We start from the raw sequence: 15,085 nt of genomic DNA, 5'->3' as shown, positions 1-15,085 counted from the left end.
CAGAGGAATGAACTAAGAACTGCTAACTATTAGTTCATGTATGAAATTCAGGTTTTTTGGGGGGCGGACACCTGATTCCAGATCAGTGCAATAGAGCCCCTTCACATGCATCCACAATATTTCATAAGGCTGCATGTTTTTTATCCAAGTGACCTAGAATAAGAGAGACTCATAGCTCAGTTCCTGTCTTTTGAATAAAGTCTGCCAACACATTACATAGCAGATGCCTACATTACAAATTAGATGCCTACAGACCGATTCTATCCATGTGTGTTTTACAGGTGCGATCACACTGCTTTTCATGCCCCGTGGTCATGTGAACCTGATACAGTTGACACCGCAGTTTCGTCTGCCTCTCCTGTTCCCGTACGGATTGTAGCACGGTATCAAGCCCATCTGGTGGCTGGCAGCATGAGAGCTGTCGGACCAGTCGTAAAAACCTGCACTCTGCCCCGAGGTGCGGGTTCAAACAGAGGGTAGAGCCGGGCACCGAGAATCGCCCTCCCCCAGCAAAACAATCAGAATACACTTCAACGGTTGCAACGCGCTGGCAGGGGGAGTCAGTTTGACTCCAGTTCCTGGAGCTGGTGTGGATGGGAGGGTGGTTAGGTGACTGTTTGGGTGTCTGGGTGTGTACGCATGTGAATAAGATGACGAGAGAAGAGAGAGAGAGAGAGAGAGAGAGAGAGAGAGAGAGAGAAGGCACGTCGTGTGCAATCTGAATGCTTGCAGCCTCTGTAGGAGGAATGAATCCCTCCTACTCACAGTATAGGCGTATACGGCCTTGACCTGGGCCTTGACCTTGGCACAGGTGCGGAGTGCCACTTGGTTATGAGGTGCTGGCATGCCCGCCCCAGGTGCCTGCTGCCAATTAACAGAACAGCATGACGAGCTGTCAGCTGACAGGTCCTTAATTCAATTACATGGAGAGCCACTGCCTTGGGGCCAAATTAACCAGGACCGGGCTGTCCGTCAGCTGGAGCTGCCACCTGCCGCCAGGGCCGCGCATCATCCGTGATCCGGTTCCGGGATTTGCCGAGAGCTTGCACTTTTGTCCCTGGCCTCGTGAGCAAAACTGCAGAAGTAGCCTCAAAGCAGCACCAAAGAGCCACCTGGCTTAAAGGAAACACACTGAAAACAAAGCCGCATTTCCCCCGCCCCCCCCATAACGTTTTGTCACTGCAGCCGCCTTCCGGCCCCCCTCTGAGACGGCCAGTGAGGTCAGAGGTTATCCACAACTGCCTTTCATTGACTGCTCATCATTTCGGTCCCCGAGGGAGTCCACGTCTCCGTTTCACTTTGTTCACTTCTTTACATCCTGGCCCAAGCCCAAGTGCGCGACTTGCTAAAACCGCTCCACAGGCCGACTACTAAAAGTGGAAAAACAAGAAATCAACCTGCCGCAAACAAACCGGTGGCTGACCTTTTTCTCTCCCTGTACACCACCATCCAAGCCCTCTCGTCAAGCAGAAAACACGGCCAGCGCAGCAAGCACGACTGGTCATGAGGACGGCTTTCCCCAAGAGCCGTGCCCCCGTCGGCCATACCAGTGCACAAATGCCCTTTTCACACAGTATGGCATGTATATCAATGCCACAGTATAGTGTATGTAAATACCACCGTCTCTCCAGAGGGTGTATGTTTGGTGTGTTATATGTGCACTCACCAATAGAGGTTCCCCGTATGTTTTACATAACCCGATAGTTACAATAGGTTCACAATCAGTGCAGAAAACGACAGGGCAGAACATTCGATACAAATCCGAAGTAGGGTGGGTTATTTTCTTTTTTTACGACCCCTTCACGGATGACTTTGAACGAGTGGAGAGAACTGCGTTAAATTGTGTGGAGAAAATAAAGATCTACGTCTCTTTTAAGACTCGCTGACAGGCTTTTCAGAGCACATAATACATCGAGAGCGAAAGAGGTAGTATTGTTTAGCGAGGAACGAGACGTGACTGCTCACCGCTGCCAAATGTCAGACTCCACACGTCTGGAAGATCTCAAAGGACGGCACGCTGTAGCGTCACCCAACGCACGTCTAGATATAAATAGTCCGAAACTCACGGTGTAAACTTCACTACAAGCATGTAAGCAAATAATCTTAAATTAACGGCACGCCTATCGGACGTGTGGAGTGGGGAGAAACGTCGCTACGTCTATGCGTGCCGTTAGTACTGTACGGTGTGTGTCCTGCACATATGGTTTCTGTCACAAGGCCGGGATCCGTCATAGTAATGCAGTAATCTCCACCGATGTTGCATAGGAAAGCGCACGTGTGTGCGCGCGGGCTAATCAGCAAAGACATTGTGCAGGAAGGTTACATGGTGTTGGAGAGCCTGTGTGTGTGTGTGTACGCGTTCAAATTTAGTCTCTCAGCATGTAGCAAGTCTAGGATAGTTCATCTCAGCTAATAAATCTAATGTTTCTTCACAGCATCCTCAAGACAGAGGCTGACACCTGTCTAGAGGCGTCATGCAGTAAGATCCCTGCTGGGCTTTGTAGTTTAAAGATATGCGGCTTTAATCTGTTCCGTTGATTTGTTCCAGCCGTGGAATCTCTTTGAAGATGTTAACCATGCCTTAGTGCGTAGCAGACCTATATAAGGTTATGCTGGAGTTTAAATGAGAATGGAAATGTAGTGAACAGCCCCTAAACTCGCAGAAGAGCAGTTACTGGGATCAGCCAGGCCCTCACCGCACAGGAAAGAGGACTAATTACGGCCACTTAAATGGTCAAATCCAGCTGGCAGATGACTGTTCTGCGGAACTGTATTCCGGCTCGGTGTGTGAACTATCTCAAACTGGTGACTGACAGTATCAGTCTCCACATCACCGTCCATATTCAAATGGATTTTCAGCTATCGTCAGGGTTCAGAAAACGATTCCCTCACACAAGCTTGTTAGGACTACATTAGCACAAACTTTCCAGTGTGTAGAAAGTTTCCAGTATGCTGGTAGGCTCGTGTACATTAATTAAATGTGCAACATGCATAGGGCATCAGGACAAGTGAAGAATGACATGGGCAGAGTTTGATTTCGTCTTTAAAAATATTTTTAATTCATATTCAATTCATATGGACCAGTGTGGGGGGGGGGGCTTTGTCTCGTGACGCTCGCGACAGCGTTGTTTCAGCAGTCCTCGAGGAACTCCAGGCGCGCGCGCGCGCGCGCTCCCGCGTGAGATCCGTGCACGACGAGCCTCGCGAAAGGATGAACGGAATCGCCTCGTCTGAACGGTACCGGTCGCCTCTGTCTCCTATAATTTAGCTTCTGATTTTTAACGACGTGGACATTGGAAGAAATTAATATAATAAATGTTATTTTGACAGTTTCTTCATAACTAAATAATGACTTCATACTTCATTTGAGCTTAAGGAGAATCAAGATTCCTTGGTATATTTGGATTTTCTATGGAAAGTCATAAAGTCTGTTACATACCGTTAATAGCCTAAAAAGCACAGTACACGAACAGTAAGTATATGGCACTGTTGTGATGGCAGTTAAGCAAATGGGGGTATATGTGGCACGTAGGAGTGTTAGTGAAGGTTGTGGCTGATGTTCTAAAATGTTCTAGGACGTTAAGTCAGGCTACTAGTGTTACTGTCGCACTGAACTTTATGGCTGTCCTTGTGTTTGTGCTGATTAAAAAAAATCGTGCGTGATAAAGGAATGTGTCCGGTTAAGGCTGATATTGTGAATTAATTCATTCAAACTAAACTAGTTTCGGGCTTTCTCCTGGAAAAAAAGAAGAAACCTGTATAATCAGCACGTGTATAAAACTGCTCCTAGCTGGTGTGTTTTTTGCAGGCACGATGCTGTCAGGAAAAGGATTGTTGTTTCTTCATCAGTGTGAGGTTTCTGTAGGCTCTGCACACCAATGCAGTGTGGTTGGTGTGAGAGGAAAATCACCCTAACCTTTGCCTGTTATTTTATATTAAATATGTTATTAAGGTTGTATTAAAATTGCACAAATAAATGTATTTTATAAATGTATTCATGCAGATTTAACCAGGGAAGGGAAGGCTTGTAGGCTTTGAGTGGGGTAAAAAGAGAAAATAAAGGAAACATTCAAGTTTGGCTCACAGATGCTTCAACTTGTCAAATAATATTTAAAAATCCAATTAATTTTTTAATTAATTTTTTAATTAATTTTTTTTGCAAAGGCAAAAAAAAGCAAAGACCTACTAGCTTGGTGCTTCAGGAATTTCATTCTTTCTACTTAAATTATGGCCAAGTTATTTAGGGATTTGAATGTAAATATGTAATTTTTGCAGAAACAGGGACCTGGACTATAAAGTCCCTGTTTATAAGACTTTATTTCTGGGGGAGTTGTTTGTTTTGTTTTGGGTTTTTGTTTCGTTGTTTGTTTGTTTGTTTGTTTGTTTTACTTAGTTACTTCTAATTTTTAACAAAAAAAAGTCCCCAGCTCTTGTTCTAGTGTATTAACCTATTGGGAAATGTTAAATGGTTTTATTAGCTAATAATAAACTTCAGACTTCAGAGAGGGCTTTCAAAAAGCCGTGTACCTGTTTCGGAGCTCACTTTGAGCTCACGGTGAGCTAATCACCCTTAGCTAGTAGGCTCGGAGATGACCACTTCTATTTCCAACTCTGACATCCCAAACTGTCGCTAGGCTCACTGTTCAGCAGTGTTATTGCATCACAGGCTGTGGGAAATTCGTGCTATCAGTGTGTGTTTGTACTTGTCAGTGTGTGTTTTTCATTTTTTTTAAATGCAGAAATAGTGTGTCCCAAGAGGCCACTCAGTGCCCTCCCTGGCCTTCTGATGGAATCTGATGCTAGTTTCAATTGAGACAACTCATTTACATTTACGACATTTAGCAGACGCTCTTATCCAGAGCGACTTACAAAAGTGCTTTGTCATTTACTCATAGAATATATCCAAATACAGTATAGTAGGTTAGAATAAAACATACCAATGAACTAGAATACTGTAGAATACAGGGATGAATGCTGATACGTCGAAGTGCTATTTAAGGTCTATCTTACTTAGAGTCTGTATTGTTTTCACAGAAAGATTCAGTATTTAAAAGACTTCTAAAAAGAGAAAAGAAAACTCTCAGTAACTTGACCAAGGTTAAACAAACAAAAGCCTTGAAATTAATAAATCAATTTTTTCGAATAAACGAAATCATTGAAGTGACCGAACCAGTGTGAAAATAGACTCAGTGCCTTTTAAAGCAGCCACACCACTGATGGTTTTAATCTGGAGGCTCTAAACCGGTCTGATGTTGTGCACAAGAGAGACGCAAAAGCAGTGAGACACAGATATGCAATCAACTGCATCCTAGCCCAGGACAACACTGGTGTTGGACTCGGTAGAGTGTCATGTCTTCTGCGCTCAAAATATAATTTGGTCTATGAAACATGAGTATGGTCTCTGCGATACACAAGTCTGGAATGCTCTGCTATTCTGAAAAGCATTTACATAAAATGAGCACATTTCATATTTCTTAAAGATACTATGCTCACAAAATAAGGCTTATTCACTGTTTTCAAAGGTTTGTGAAAGTACTTCCACCTATCTTACCGGATGACGTAACTACCAGCCACCCAAGAGAACTTACGAGATCACCGTTGGTCACCATGACGACTTCACCGCTTCTCTCCGGCAGCGGAGGCAATGGCTCCGTCGCCTTCTGCTTCTCCGGCAACCAGTCCGGCTTCAACAACACCCACGCAGTGGCCTCTGCCTACTTCTCTGCCATATTCAGTGTGCTGGGCCTCGGCTCCAACCTGTTCGCCTTCGTCGTGCTGGTGAACGCCTTCCGCCGCACCCACAGCCGCTCTCGCTCCTCCTTCCTGCTCTTCCTCGGCGCGCTGGTGGTGACCGACTTCATGGGGCTGCTGTTCACCGGCTCCATCGTGGTCTTCTTCCGCTCCAGCGGCCTCAGGTGGATGGACCTGGACCCCGGCTGCCACTTGTGCAACTTCATGGGCATGACCATGATCTTCTACGGCCTGTCACCGCTGCTCCTGGGCACCGCCATGGCCGTGGAGCGCTTCGTGGGCATCAACCGGCCATTCGCCCGCTCCACCGCCATGTCCAGGAGCCGGGTGTGCTGGGTGGTGGTGGGCATCGTGGCGATGGCCGGCTGCATCAGCCTGCTCCCGCTGCTGGGCCTGGGTAGCTACCATATTCAGAATCCCGGCTCCTGGTGTTTCCTCAACATCAGGCCGGAGCCTTTGGACGTGGTCTTCTGCCTGGTGTTCTCACTGGTGGGCCTGTTGTCGCTGGCGACGTCCTTCGTCCTGAACACGACGAGCGTGGTCACCTTGCTGAGGGTGTGCTGCAGCCAGGACTCAGTGCAACGCAAGCGAGACTATGAAGTGGAGATGATGGTACAGCTCATCTTCATCATGCTCATCGCTACCATCTGCTGGTGCCCGTTATTGGTGAGATCTTTGATTTGTTCTGCCCTCTGGTCCACAGATATTCTTAGCTGTGATTAATATATAGTTCTCTGTGCGTTGTGTAATATATCCTCTCCTGTATTTCAATATGCTTCTTTGTGATGTGTTTGTCTCCTGAGAGATGTAGGCTTTATGCTGTGCTAAAGCTTTGCAGCCAGGGACACAAGTGGTCTCCAGTGAATTCTGTAGACTTTAAGGAAAGTCAAATGTCCACAGGTTCCCGTTGGGCCTGAGTGGTAGTGTAGTGCTGTTTTTGATGGGGGGGGGGAAAAAAAAAACAAAAAAAACAAACAGCTTGAATGTTCTGCAGAAACTGCATCACTTTAATGTCCAAAACGCACGACGCATTTTGGTGCAAATGGTGGAATGTTCTGGGGCGCCTGTGAGCTGGCCGAGGTGAGGCAGTCCAGCAGGCAGGAGGACGCCAGCAGGGTTCGAGTTTGACCTCGCCACCCCAGCAGCGGAGCTGAGGGGTGGGAGCCTCAAAAAATCCTGCATGTTCTGTGTTAGTTCTCAAAGGGAAACTGTCCCTTCAAAATCTTAAAGAGAGTTGCTGTACACGCAGCAAAGTTTACATAAAGTGTGCCTTTCATTTAAGACTGTCTACTCTCCCCATGTTTTAAATATCATTTTTGAAAGGCTACAAGCCAGAATAACAACATTTTATTTAGTGCCTTTTTCCGTGGCATTTCAGTGTATCGTAATTTGTCAAATTCTATGACGGTGCTGTATCCAACAAGAAATCATTCTATTTTATACAACGCAAAGAAAAATCGCCAAAATGGTGACAACATTAAATGATGTTTGAATGGTTCAGGCTGCTGGCTGTGTCCTCAAATGCTGCGTTTCAGGAACAGGAAACGTGCCATGTTCCGTAAGTTAGAATCGCGTGACTGTGCTGGGTGCTGATAAGGAGGGTGTGGAAGGGGCATCTCCGGCGGGAGAAGAGGGGGAGAGGAAGTCCTGCCCCTGCCCTGAGCACGTCTCTGCTCCCATCTCTGGTGTTGGAGACACGGAAAGCCCATGTCCTCGGGCATGGCATGCTTATCTGTGATCAGGTGCCACCTCTCTTCATAAATGCATTCACAGGAAGAAGAAACTGGTCTCGGCGCAGAAAAAAAAAACCTTCTCAGGACCTCCAACCACAATAAACTATGTGTAGACTGGGCAATATGTAGAGTTTGGCCAGATAATAAATGTTGTGGAAGGACGCACTGTGCTCATGACCTCGGAAGGGTTTGGGGTCGGTCGCGCTGCTGACCTTGTAGCATTATGCTCCGCCCACAACATACAGTAAAGCCCAAGAAATCCGGACTTGAGCTCGCTGCTGCACGGCACGTCTGTGGGGAACTTCCTGGCTTTGACTAACCATGTTTCTCCTGGACAGATATACATTATGAAGACCGTTTTGTCTGCCAGCCCTGCTGACCCGCTTTGTGTACTGTTCTACCTCCGAATGGCCTCCTTCAATCAGATTTGTGACCCCTGGATATACATCATCTTTCAGGCGCCTATATTGAGGCGAGTAGAGCGCTCCATGCCCCATAATCCAGATTAACAATCCAGCACCGTTAATCCCTCACTCATACAAGCGCTAATCTGGACGGTCGCGAACCCCAGTATGCATCCACAGTGCATTTAAATGGATGGGATTGAGCAGACACTCCTGTCCAAAGCGTCTGGTAGTGCTTGGACCAGCAGTGCTTTGTACAGATCCCAAATGGCTCCCCAGCTAGTGGCTAGCACGCTGAGCAATAGCAGAGGCTGTAACATTAGGCTTCAGGCTTGTGCTTCCATGAACTGCCTGTTTGCTGTTTTGTTTTCAGCAACTCAATACCTGCAAAGTTTTGTTTGTTCGTCTGTCTTGTTGCGCTGCTACTTCATGTAACCCATCATGCTTTTGTTCGGCATGTGCTGTTAATCAATGCAGTTTGTGTGTGTGTGTGTTTTGGGTGTGTTTTTCGGAAAATGTGCTGTATGGTAAATGTGACTCATTGTTTTGCAGTAGTGATCACCGATGGACAAGCAACTACTTTGTCAATAATGCAAGAGGATATTTTCTTTCTTCTTTTTTTTTAAAGTCCTACAGGCTTCCAAGAACGTCTGGCCATGTCTGGTCCGAGTTACTTCTGCCAGGAGTCCAGCATTACTTCATCTTTCAGTATTTTTTCATGTTATTCATCATTTAAATCATGCTGAAGATGTCTTTTTGTGTGTCATTTAATTAAACCCGGCTGAGATTTACACTTCGGCCTACATACAGTAAATGCTGTACGTACTCGACGTAGATCTTTCCTGCAGTGGGCAACGTTTGTCAAGGGTCAGGGATTGCATAACAGGGAAAAGAACAGTTTATAGGAAAATGAAGATTTTGGAAATGTGGAAACCCTGAATGAGCACAAGCTGCACGTGCGTGTGTGGGTGGGTGCTTGCCGTGTTTGCATGTATGCATGTCGTTAGACTAAATCTCCGTTTACCCATCATGCGCTCTCTCATTCTCTCTCTCTCTCCCTCCCTCTCTCATTCTCTCTCTCTCCCTCCCTCTCTCATTCTCTCTCTCTCTCCCTCCCTCTCTCATGCTCTCTCTCTCTCCCTCCCTCTCTCATGCTCTCCCTCTCTCCCTCCCTCTCTCATTCTCTCTCTCTCCCTCCCTCTCTCATTCTCTCTCTCTCTCCCTCCCTCTCTCATTCTCTATCTCTCTCCCTCCCTCTCTCATGCTCTCCCTCTCTCCCCTCTTTTCTCTCCATCCAGACATTTATTGCGAAGACGGTGCTTTTTAAGAGGGGCCTCCACGTCCAGCAGCTGTTGCTCTGGATTCGCTTTGCCACAGGAAACCAGGTCCTGGATCCCTGGGTCTACATCCTCTTCCGTCGTTCCGTACTGAGGCGCGTCTACCCTGGAATAGGACGCTCTCGTGGCTCCGTGGCCAGCCTACGCTCCTCTTTCACCATCTCGCGCAAGCTCACACCCGCCTCCCTAGGGGGCGCTAGCGAGCAGGGGGAGGCGGAGCCCCGCGGCTGACACTCCGTAGGGTCCATGCGGTTACCGAATCCTTTGTGACCTGCACTGTCCACTTCACATTCATGCACTGTACGCTTTTTTTTGTTTGTTTTTCGTCGATTCAAGACATCACAGGAGGATACGAGGATGTGTCGGGGTTCACAAAACTTTAGAGGTGATGTGCACGCATGAACCCTTTGACCTTCAGCCGACGACCGTGCGAGCGCTTCCGTCAGACTGCTGTGAGCATGGAGAGAGGCAGCTCGGACACACCCGCAGCGGGGATGAGAAGCCTGAGCCCACCACTTCTGCCTAATACATCTGTGGAGGTGATCCCCAATCTGTGCACTGTTGCCCACTGGAGAAGTTCTGCCCTCCTCCAAACACACTGCTGGCGCACTAACATATCCCGTTGTAAGTTTAATAAACCTGCATCAACTCTGCTTGGGACAAATTAAATGCATTGCCTAGCACCGTTTGGTGTCAGTGATAAACAGTTAGAATAAACGGTGTTTCGTTGTCACGTATTTACTCCCAAATATAAACACAAGTAAAAATTCACCTTGTTTAGCCACAAAGCATTAAAAAACCCATTGTGCTGGCCTCTTACGTTAAGCCTGTTTTGTTTGGACGGCTTTTGGAAACCTTCCAGAAGGTTATGCACCCTAATGGCTCTTTTGCTTGCAGGAAGCTTTGAAAGTAGCGACAAAGGAAAGAATGAGTTCCTAGATCGCTATCAGTGCACTCATGTGGTGTCTCTGACTGCCACAGGCCAGGGACCAGCAGTACCATTTTGCGGTGTTGTTTTAATCAAACCCAAATAAGCTTGCTGACAACAACCATCCCTTTGATGACCTCTGAGCGCTGTGAACTTGGGATGTCGGAGCTTTAGACAAGAGGAAGATATGGAGTCCGAGCCTTTGGGTCCAAGACAAAAGTTGTGTATTTTATTATGTTTTCATAACTGAGTCCAAGTTGCTGTGCATGGTCAGGTCTTCACTGAAAGATAGTGAAAATAAATAAATACATAAAAGTATATAAATGGAGCAGATGAGATAAACCAACACAAAAAATGTTGATGCGTCACTTTTCCTTGATTTGTCTACCACAAAAGCAAAGACACTGTGAAATGATTTCCCGGCAACTGAAAGAATCACAGTACAAACAGTGATTGGATATTACCTATGTACAAGATTAGTCATAATCTATGTCCAGGATTACATCCAAGATCAGGCATAATCTACGTCCAAGGTTCAGACCCAAATAAACAAGGATCAAGATGGGTGCTAAAAGGTCCTTAATTCACACATAATAAACTACCACTACTGCATGAATTTATGTCATAATTCCTATATACACAAACGTAACAATATCATAAATGTCAACAGAACATAAAACATAAAATTCACTTTTAACACATTCAGTATCTACACATGAAATGAAGACCTTCATTTCTATGCAGGTCACGAGGGACAAACATTGACAGCAACATGCTTTTCACAGCCAAGTATAAAACCAGCGGTGCCATCAGCCTGGTGCATGTGAAGTCATTTTTTCCCACTGGATACAGAAATAGACTCGGAGGCTGGAATGCATGCTATGGAAATAGAGATTTAGGCCAAGTGATACTAATTATCCTCTATGGGTCAACAAAGTCCCAAGGAAAACGTTAATGGCATTAAGTGCATTTTTGGAGAAAAGGATGTTTGCCAGGAAAATGTATTTATTTTATGTCTTGATTGAGAAGGCATTGTGTCTGGCTGGAATTCTTTGACTAATAACCACTGCTATCATATCCTCGTTTTTAGCCTCGGACTGCTGAATCTTAAAAGTGTGTTATTTTTGTGTTTGTGGAATGCTGCAGACTAAGCAGTATTTTCCACTGAACATATAGTGCATATATGTGGATTCTTGTGGTCCATATATTTTAGATGCATGAATTCACTATATCTGTTAGTGGATGAAACCTTCTGCTGTTGTTTAAACTGAAGAACTGTAAACAAACCTTTGCTTGCTTTGATAACGGATTCATGTTGTCATGCATTCCTGGGTTTTATACTCAGAGCTGTGTTTATAAATTGGAAACCCATAAAATTGGCTTCCGTGAGAAGCCTGATCTCTACCAGGAGTCTGGTCTTCATAAGTCACACTAACTCATATTACAATAACAAAGAAAAAAAAAAAGCACTGCGTAAAATGAAAGTGACTTCTCTAACTCTTTGATTTCTGTTACAGTACAATGCAACCCAAATTCACCAGAGAGAGCTAGGAGAACTCTTTCGGTTCGAAACTTGGGCTCTGCACTGGTGTCTTTACACGTTAACACTGAGAGAGATAGTCGATAACGCACAGTCGCATCTGAAGGAAAAATCAGTCTAAAGGTCCTGTGAGATGAGGTGAACGAAATGAGATGAAGCAAAAAAAAAAAAAAAAGACCAAGCAAATAACACTCTTCTGCTCCTAAACTCTGCCATTTTTAACATCCCCAAAGGCTCCCCATACATCAAAGAGAAAGACATCAGGGAAGGCAAAGTCCCCCAGCACTGAGTCCAGAGCCTCAGCGAAGTCATCAGGGTTGGTCTTGTCTTTCCCTGCCTCCACTATGGTGGTCGCTGTGGGACACGCAAAGCATGAGTTTGATCATTCAGCTATGCAAAAACATTTTTATACAGCTGTAGAGGAAAATGTGGAGCTACAGCGGAACTGTGTGATGTTTCAACCCACTGCTAAGCTGGAGAGAACAGGCACACTAACGTCATGCTACAGTGTTTGCGCGATGCGTTAGCATCAAGAGGTTCGTTCATGTCAGGCTCCTTATTCTTGGAACATATCAGATATGCAAACTGATACATGACATTCTCAAGAAGATATTATGTGTGTGTGTGTGTGTCTATATATATATATATATATATATATATATATATATATATATATATAGATAGATAGATAGATAGATAGATAGATAGATAGATAGATAGATAGATAGATAGATAGATAGATAGATAGATAGATAGATGGACAGATAGATAGATAAACATCACTAATGTGGGTATATTCCTCTAACCTAATAGAGGCTCTTTAAAACCAGTGATAATGGGGAAGCAACTTTGAGCTTCAGTGGGAAACAACTTTTAGGTTCAAGTCCTCAGATACTGGCACGTGTAGTTGGCCTGTTGCTGATGAAAAGTATGTGAAACAGGCTCTGAATTCATGGGAAGCGTAGAAAGGTTAGCCGTGACTGAGGCTAGCATCTCACTCTCATCAAGGGCTTTTATGGTGCTGTTCATCCTAAACTGCGTCTCACCGAGTTCTGGGTCTCGTATGCCCATGTAGCTCTCCAGGAGATCGTCAACCTTCTTCGTGGCCTTCTCCTCGAACTCGCTGGGCTGCCGGTGGCACGCGTTGGGATAAGAGACGGATGTAACGCGTCAGGCTGAGCAAGGCCATAAGGCACTGAGAAACTGGTTTCAGGCCACCGCGGTTGTATGTTGTGGCCCGGTCATCGAACCCCTTCAGACCCATGAACTCACCACTTCCTGGACGGTCGCCGTTCCTTTGGAGCGCAGACGCAGCGTCTCTTTCCCGCTGACCATCTTGCCCTCGCTGGCCTTGGGGGCCCGCGTCCGTTGGCCGATCATGTCTCCAAGGACACAAACAAACAGTCTGAGGCTAAAGGGTTATGCATCGGGCAGCTCTAACCTGAGTGAGCTCTAGCCTCAGCAACCCAAACACAGGAATGGGGATGAATTCATCAAATTGAGATAAATTCAACTGGGCTATCAGTGCCCACCCTGTAAACACGCCCGGCAAATCTACAAATTCCTGTTTGTGTAAGGTTTCTATTTACAGCATTTAGCGAAGCTTGGTGTACAGAGTGACTTGCTTTGTGCTTTGTAATCCATATGCTAGCCCATTAGGCCTGAGTCACAACTCTGTTCGCATATGTCTCATTTCTGTGGAAACAATGTCCTCCTCTGAGGGCCAAGGGCTCTGAAGCAGATATAATTAAGCCCAGCCCTTTTCAAAACAGCTGTAACACAGCAAACACTGTTTCTGCCCAGCCTTTTCTCACGACACAAACCTTTGCTCTGTTTCGTGAAGTATGAGCTCAAGGTCTGTGCTGAAAGGATGCTTTGAGATTTTACCGGTAGCTGTTCCTGGTACAAGTAATTGCACCAGTGGGCGAAAACCTGCCGGGTAGGCACACCGTGTCCTGAAGTCGCCCAGCGGATCCCACTGTAAATGAGCGGAAACGTTTTACCTTGGACGCCAGACGGATAAAGACTGCCACTGCAGCAGTTACGTTTCCTGTCAGGGTGATGCTATCACAGAATTCCCGTGTTTGAAAAGCTCCTGCAAGCCACTCCTGTCGGCTTAGTTTAGCCTTTCATTCATGCCAATACCTTCACGCAGCAGTGGGAAAGGCACTGCCATACAGCTGCTGTGTCTTCTATGTATACTGTAATTACAAGCATTATGAATAGTCTGTTTAAACACGTCTCTGTACCACTGCAGGTAGCAGTGGATCCGCTGTATCCAGTCAGCAAGATACAACAATAAAATACTCAATAAAACACCAGTCGAGTAAGTAGACGGTATAGTAGCTATTTTTCCCCGACTGGTTTTGATGCACTTTCTTTCCCCACTGCACGCCTTGCTCGGGACATTCAGTGTGCACTGGGGAGTGTAATGACTCGCGTTTTTGCTCATGAGAGGTAATCCATCATTTTCAAACATCCAATTAGCTAACGCTATAATGATAATCAAGGCCTTTCAATTATAAACAACAATAATTTGCTGTCAGAGAGAGAGAGAGAGAGAGAGACGGGCGCGCTCGTTTTCGGCGCATGCATATGAACGCTAATTCTCCACGTGCCTGGCTCTCCCAACTATGGCCGAATGACTCCGCAATAGGAGAAGAAAGAAGAGCTCATACACCCCGGTGAAATGATTGCTTTCTACCTTGGAAATTGGGAACGGACACTCCATTACCATTATTATCGACTGTTTAAACACTTTATGTCGTGCCTGGAACTGAAGCAAGGTACAATTACAGGCAAACACATTTGTCTTGTTCCTCAGTACGCGGGTCCCTTTTTAAAGACGACGCGGATAACGCGTGAAGTAAAGCTCGGGTTTCCAAATTATGGTCCTGAGTTTTAATATGTACGTTTGCGCAACCAGCAGTATGTCTGTGTGTCAGCGGTTGTGTATGGTTATTAATGTTTCTAAGTGTCGTCTCTGCGGTTCTAACGGTTACTGTGCTGAATCGATTAGGGACTTGGGGCCTCAGCTTGTTAGCTAATTATCAACCTGCCTATTAGCAAGTACGTTGTTGGGAAACACTATAGCTGTGTTCCGCATCTGAAAGGATAAAAGTATCTTTTTCCCTGACTATAAATAGCACATTATTATGATATTTTAGACATTTAACTCTCAAATAGGGCTACAGCAGTGTAGTAATAGTGGTTACGCTGATTTTGTTGGAGAATCAGTGGTATCTACACAACAGTCCTACCTACACAAAGGGTCCGGACTCTAATCAGTGTTTGGTTCCAGTAGATGTAAACAGGGACTTTCCCATTACTATTCCTCTACCAGTACACTGTATGGGAAATTTCTCCTTATGAACTAGCAGACACTCATTTCC

General features: G+C 45.6%; 2 protein-coding genes and 1 long non-coding RNA gene across 5 annotated transcripts in view; 1 reads left to right on the top strand and 2 right to left on the bottom strand.

Moving 5' to 3' along the window:
- Positions 1–2,023, bottom strand: part of LOC118240832 — a 28,501-nt gene extending 26,478 nt beyond the window's left edge. The window contains exon 1 of the long non-coding RNA XR_004775668.1: positions 1,966–2,023. This is a non-coding gene — a long non-coding RNA (uncharacterized LOC118240832). The remainder of the gene's footprint in view (positions 1–1,965) is intronic.
- A 1,175-nt stretch (positions 2,024–3,198) lies between these two features.
- Positions 3,199–10,038, top strand: tbxa2r (thromboxane A2 receptor). Of its 3 annotated transcripts, none has more exons than XM_027032344.2 (3): positions 3,199–3,237; positions 5,523–6,417; positions 9,187–10,038. In XM_027032344.2, exons 1-3 carry the CDS (start codon positions 3,212–3,214, stop codon positions 9,454–9,456), a joined length of 1,191 nt encoding a protein of 396 aa, XP_026888145.2. In that variant the 5' UTR covers positions 3,199–3,211; the 3' UTR covers positions 9,457–10,038. The 3 variants fall into 3 exon arrangements, with proteins under 3 accessions (XP_026888145.2, XP_026888146.2, XP_026888148.1); XM_027032345.2 differs by lacking the exon at positions 9,187–10,038 and adding an exon at positions 7,823–8,050; XM_027032347.2 differs by lacking the exon at positions 3,199–3,237 and adding an exon at positions 3,276–3,472.
- Positions 10,039–11,558: 1,520 nt separating this feature from the next.
- Positions 11,559–15,085, bottom strand: part of gipc3 (GIPC PDZ domain containing family, member 3) — a 6,831-nt gene continuing 3,304 nt past the window's right edge. The window contains exons 4-6 of the mRNA XM_027032348.2: positions 12,966–13,075; positions 12,740–12,821; positions 11,559–12,047 (exon numbers count right to left, since the gene is read on the bottom strand). Coding sequence (XP_026888149.2) covers positions 11,896–12,047; positions 12,740–12,821; positions 12,966–13,075 — 344 coding nt within the window. The 3' untranslated portion in view covers positions 11,559–11,895. The remainder of the gene's footprint in view (positions 12,048–12,739; positions 12,822–12,965; positions 13,076–15,085) is intronic.

This window comes from Electrophorus electricus, chromosome 26, assembly GCF_013358815.1.
Source record: "Electrophorus electricus isolate fEleEle1 chromosome 26, fEleEle1.pri, whole genome shotgun sequence".
In the NCBI taxonomy this organism is placed as follows: Eukaryota; Metazoa; Chordata; class Actinopteri; order Gymnotiformes; family Gymnotidae; genus Electrophorus; species Electrophorus electricus.
Note: the sequence above shows the minus strand (reverse complement) of the source record. Positions and strands in the feature narration are given on the sequence as shown.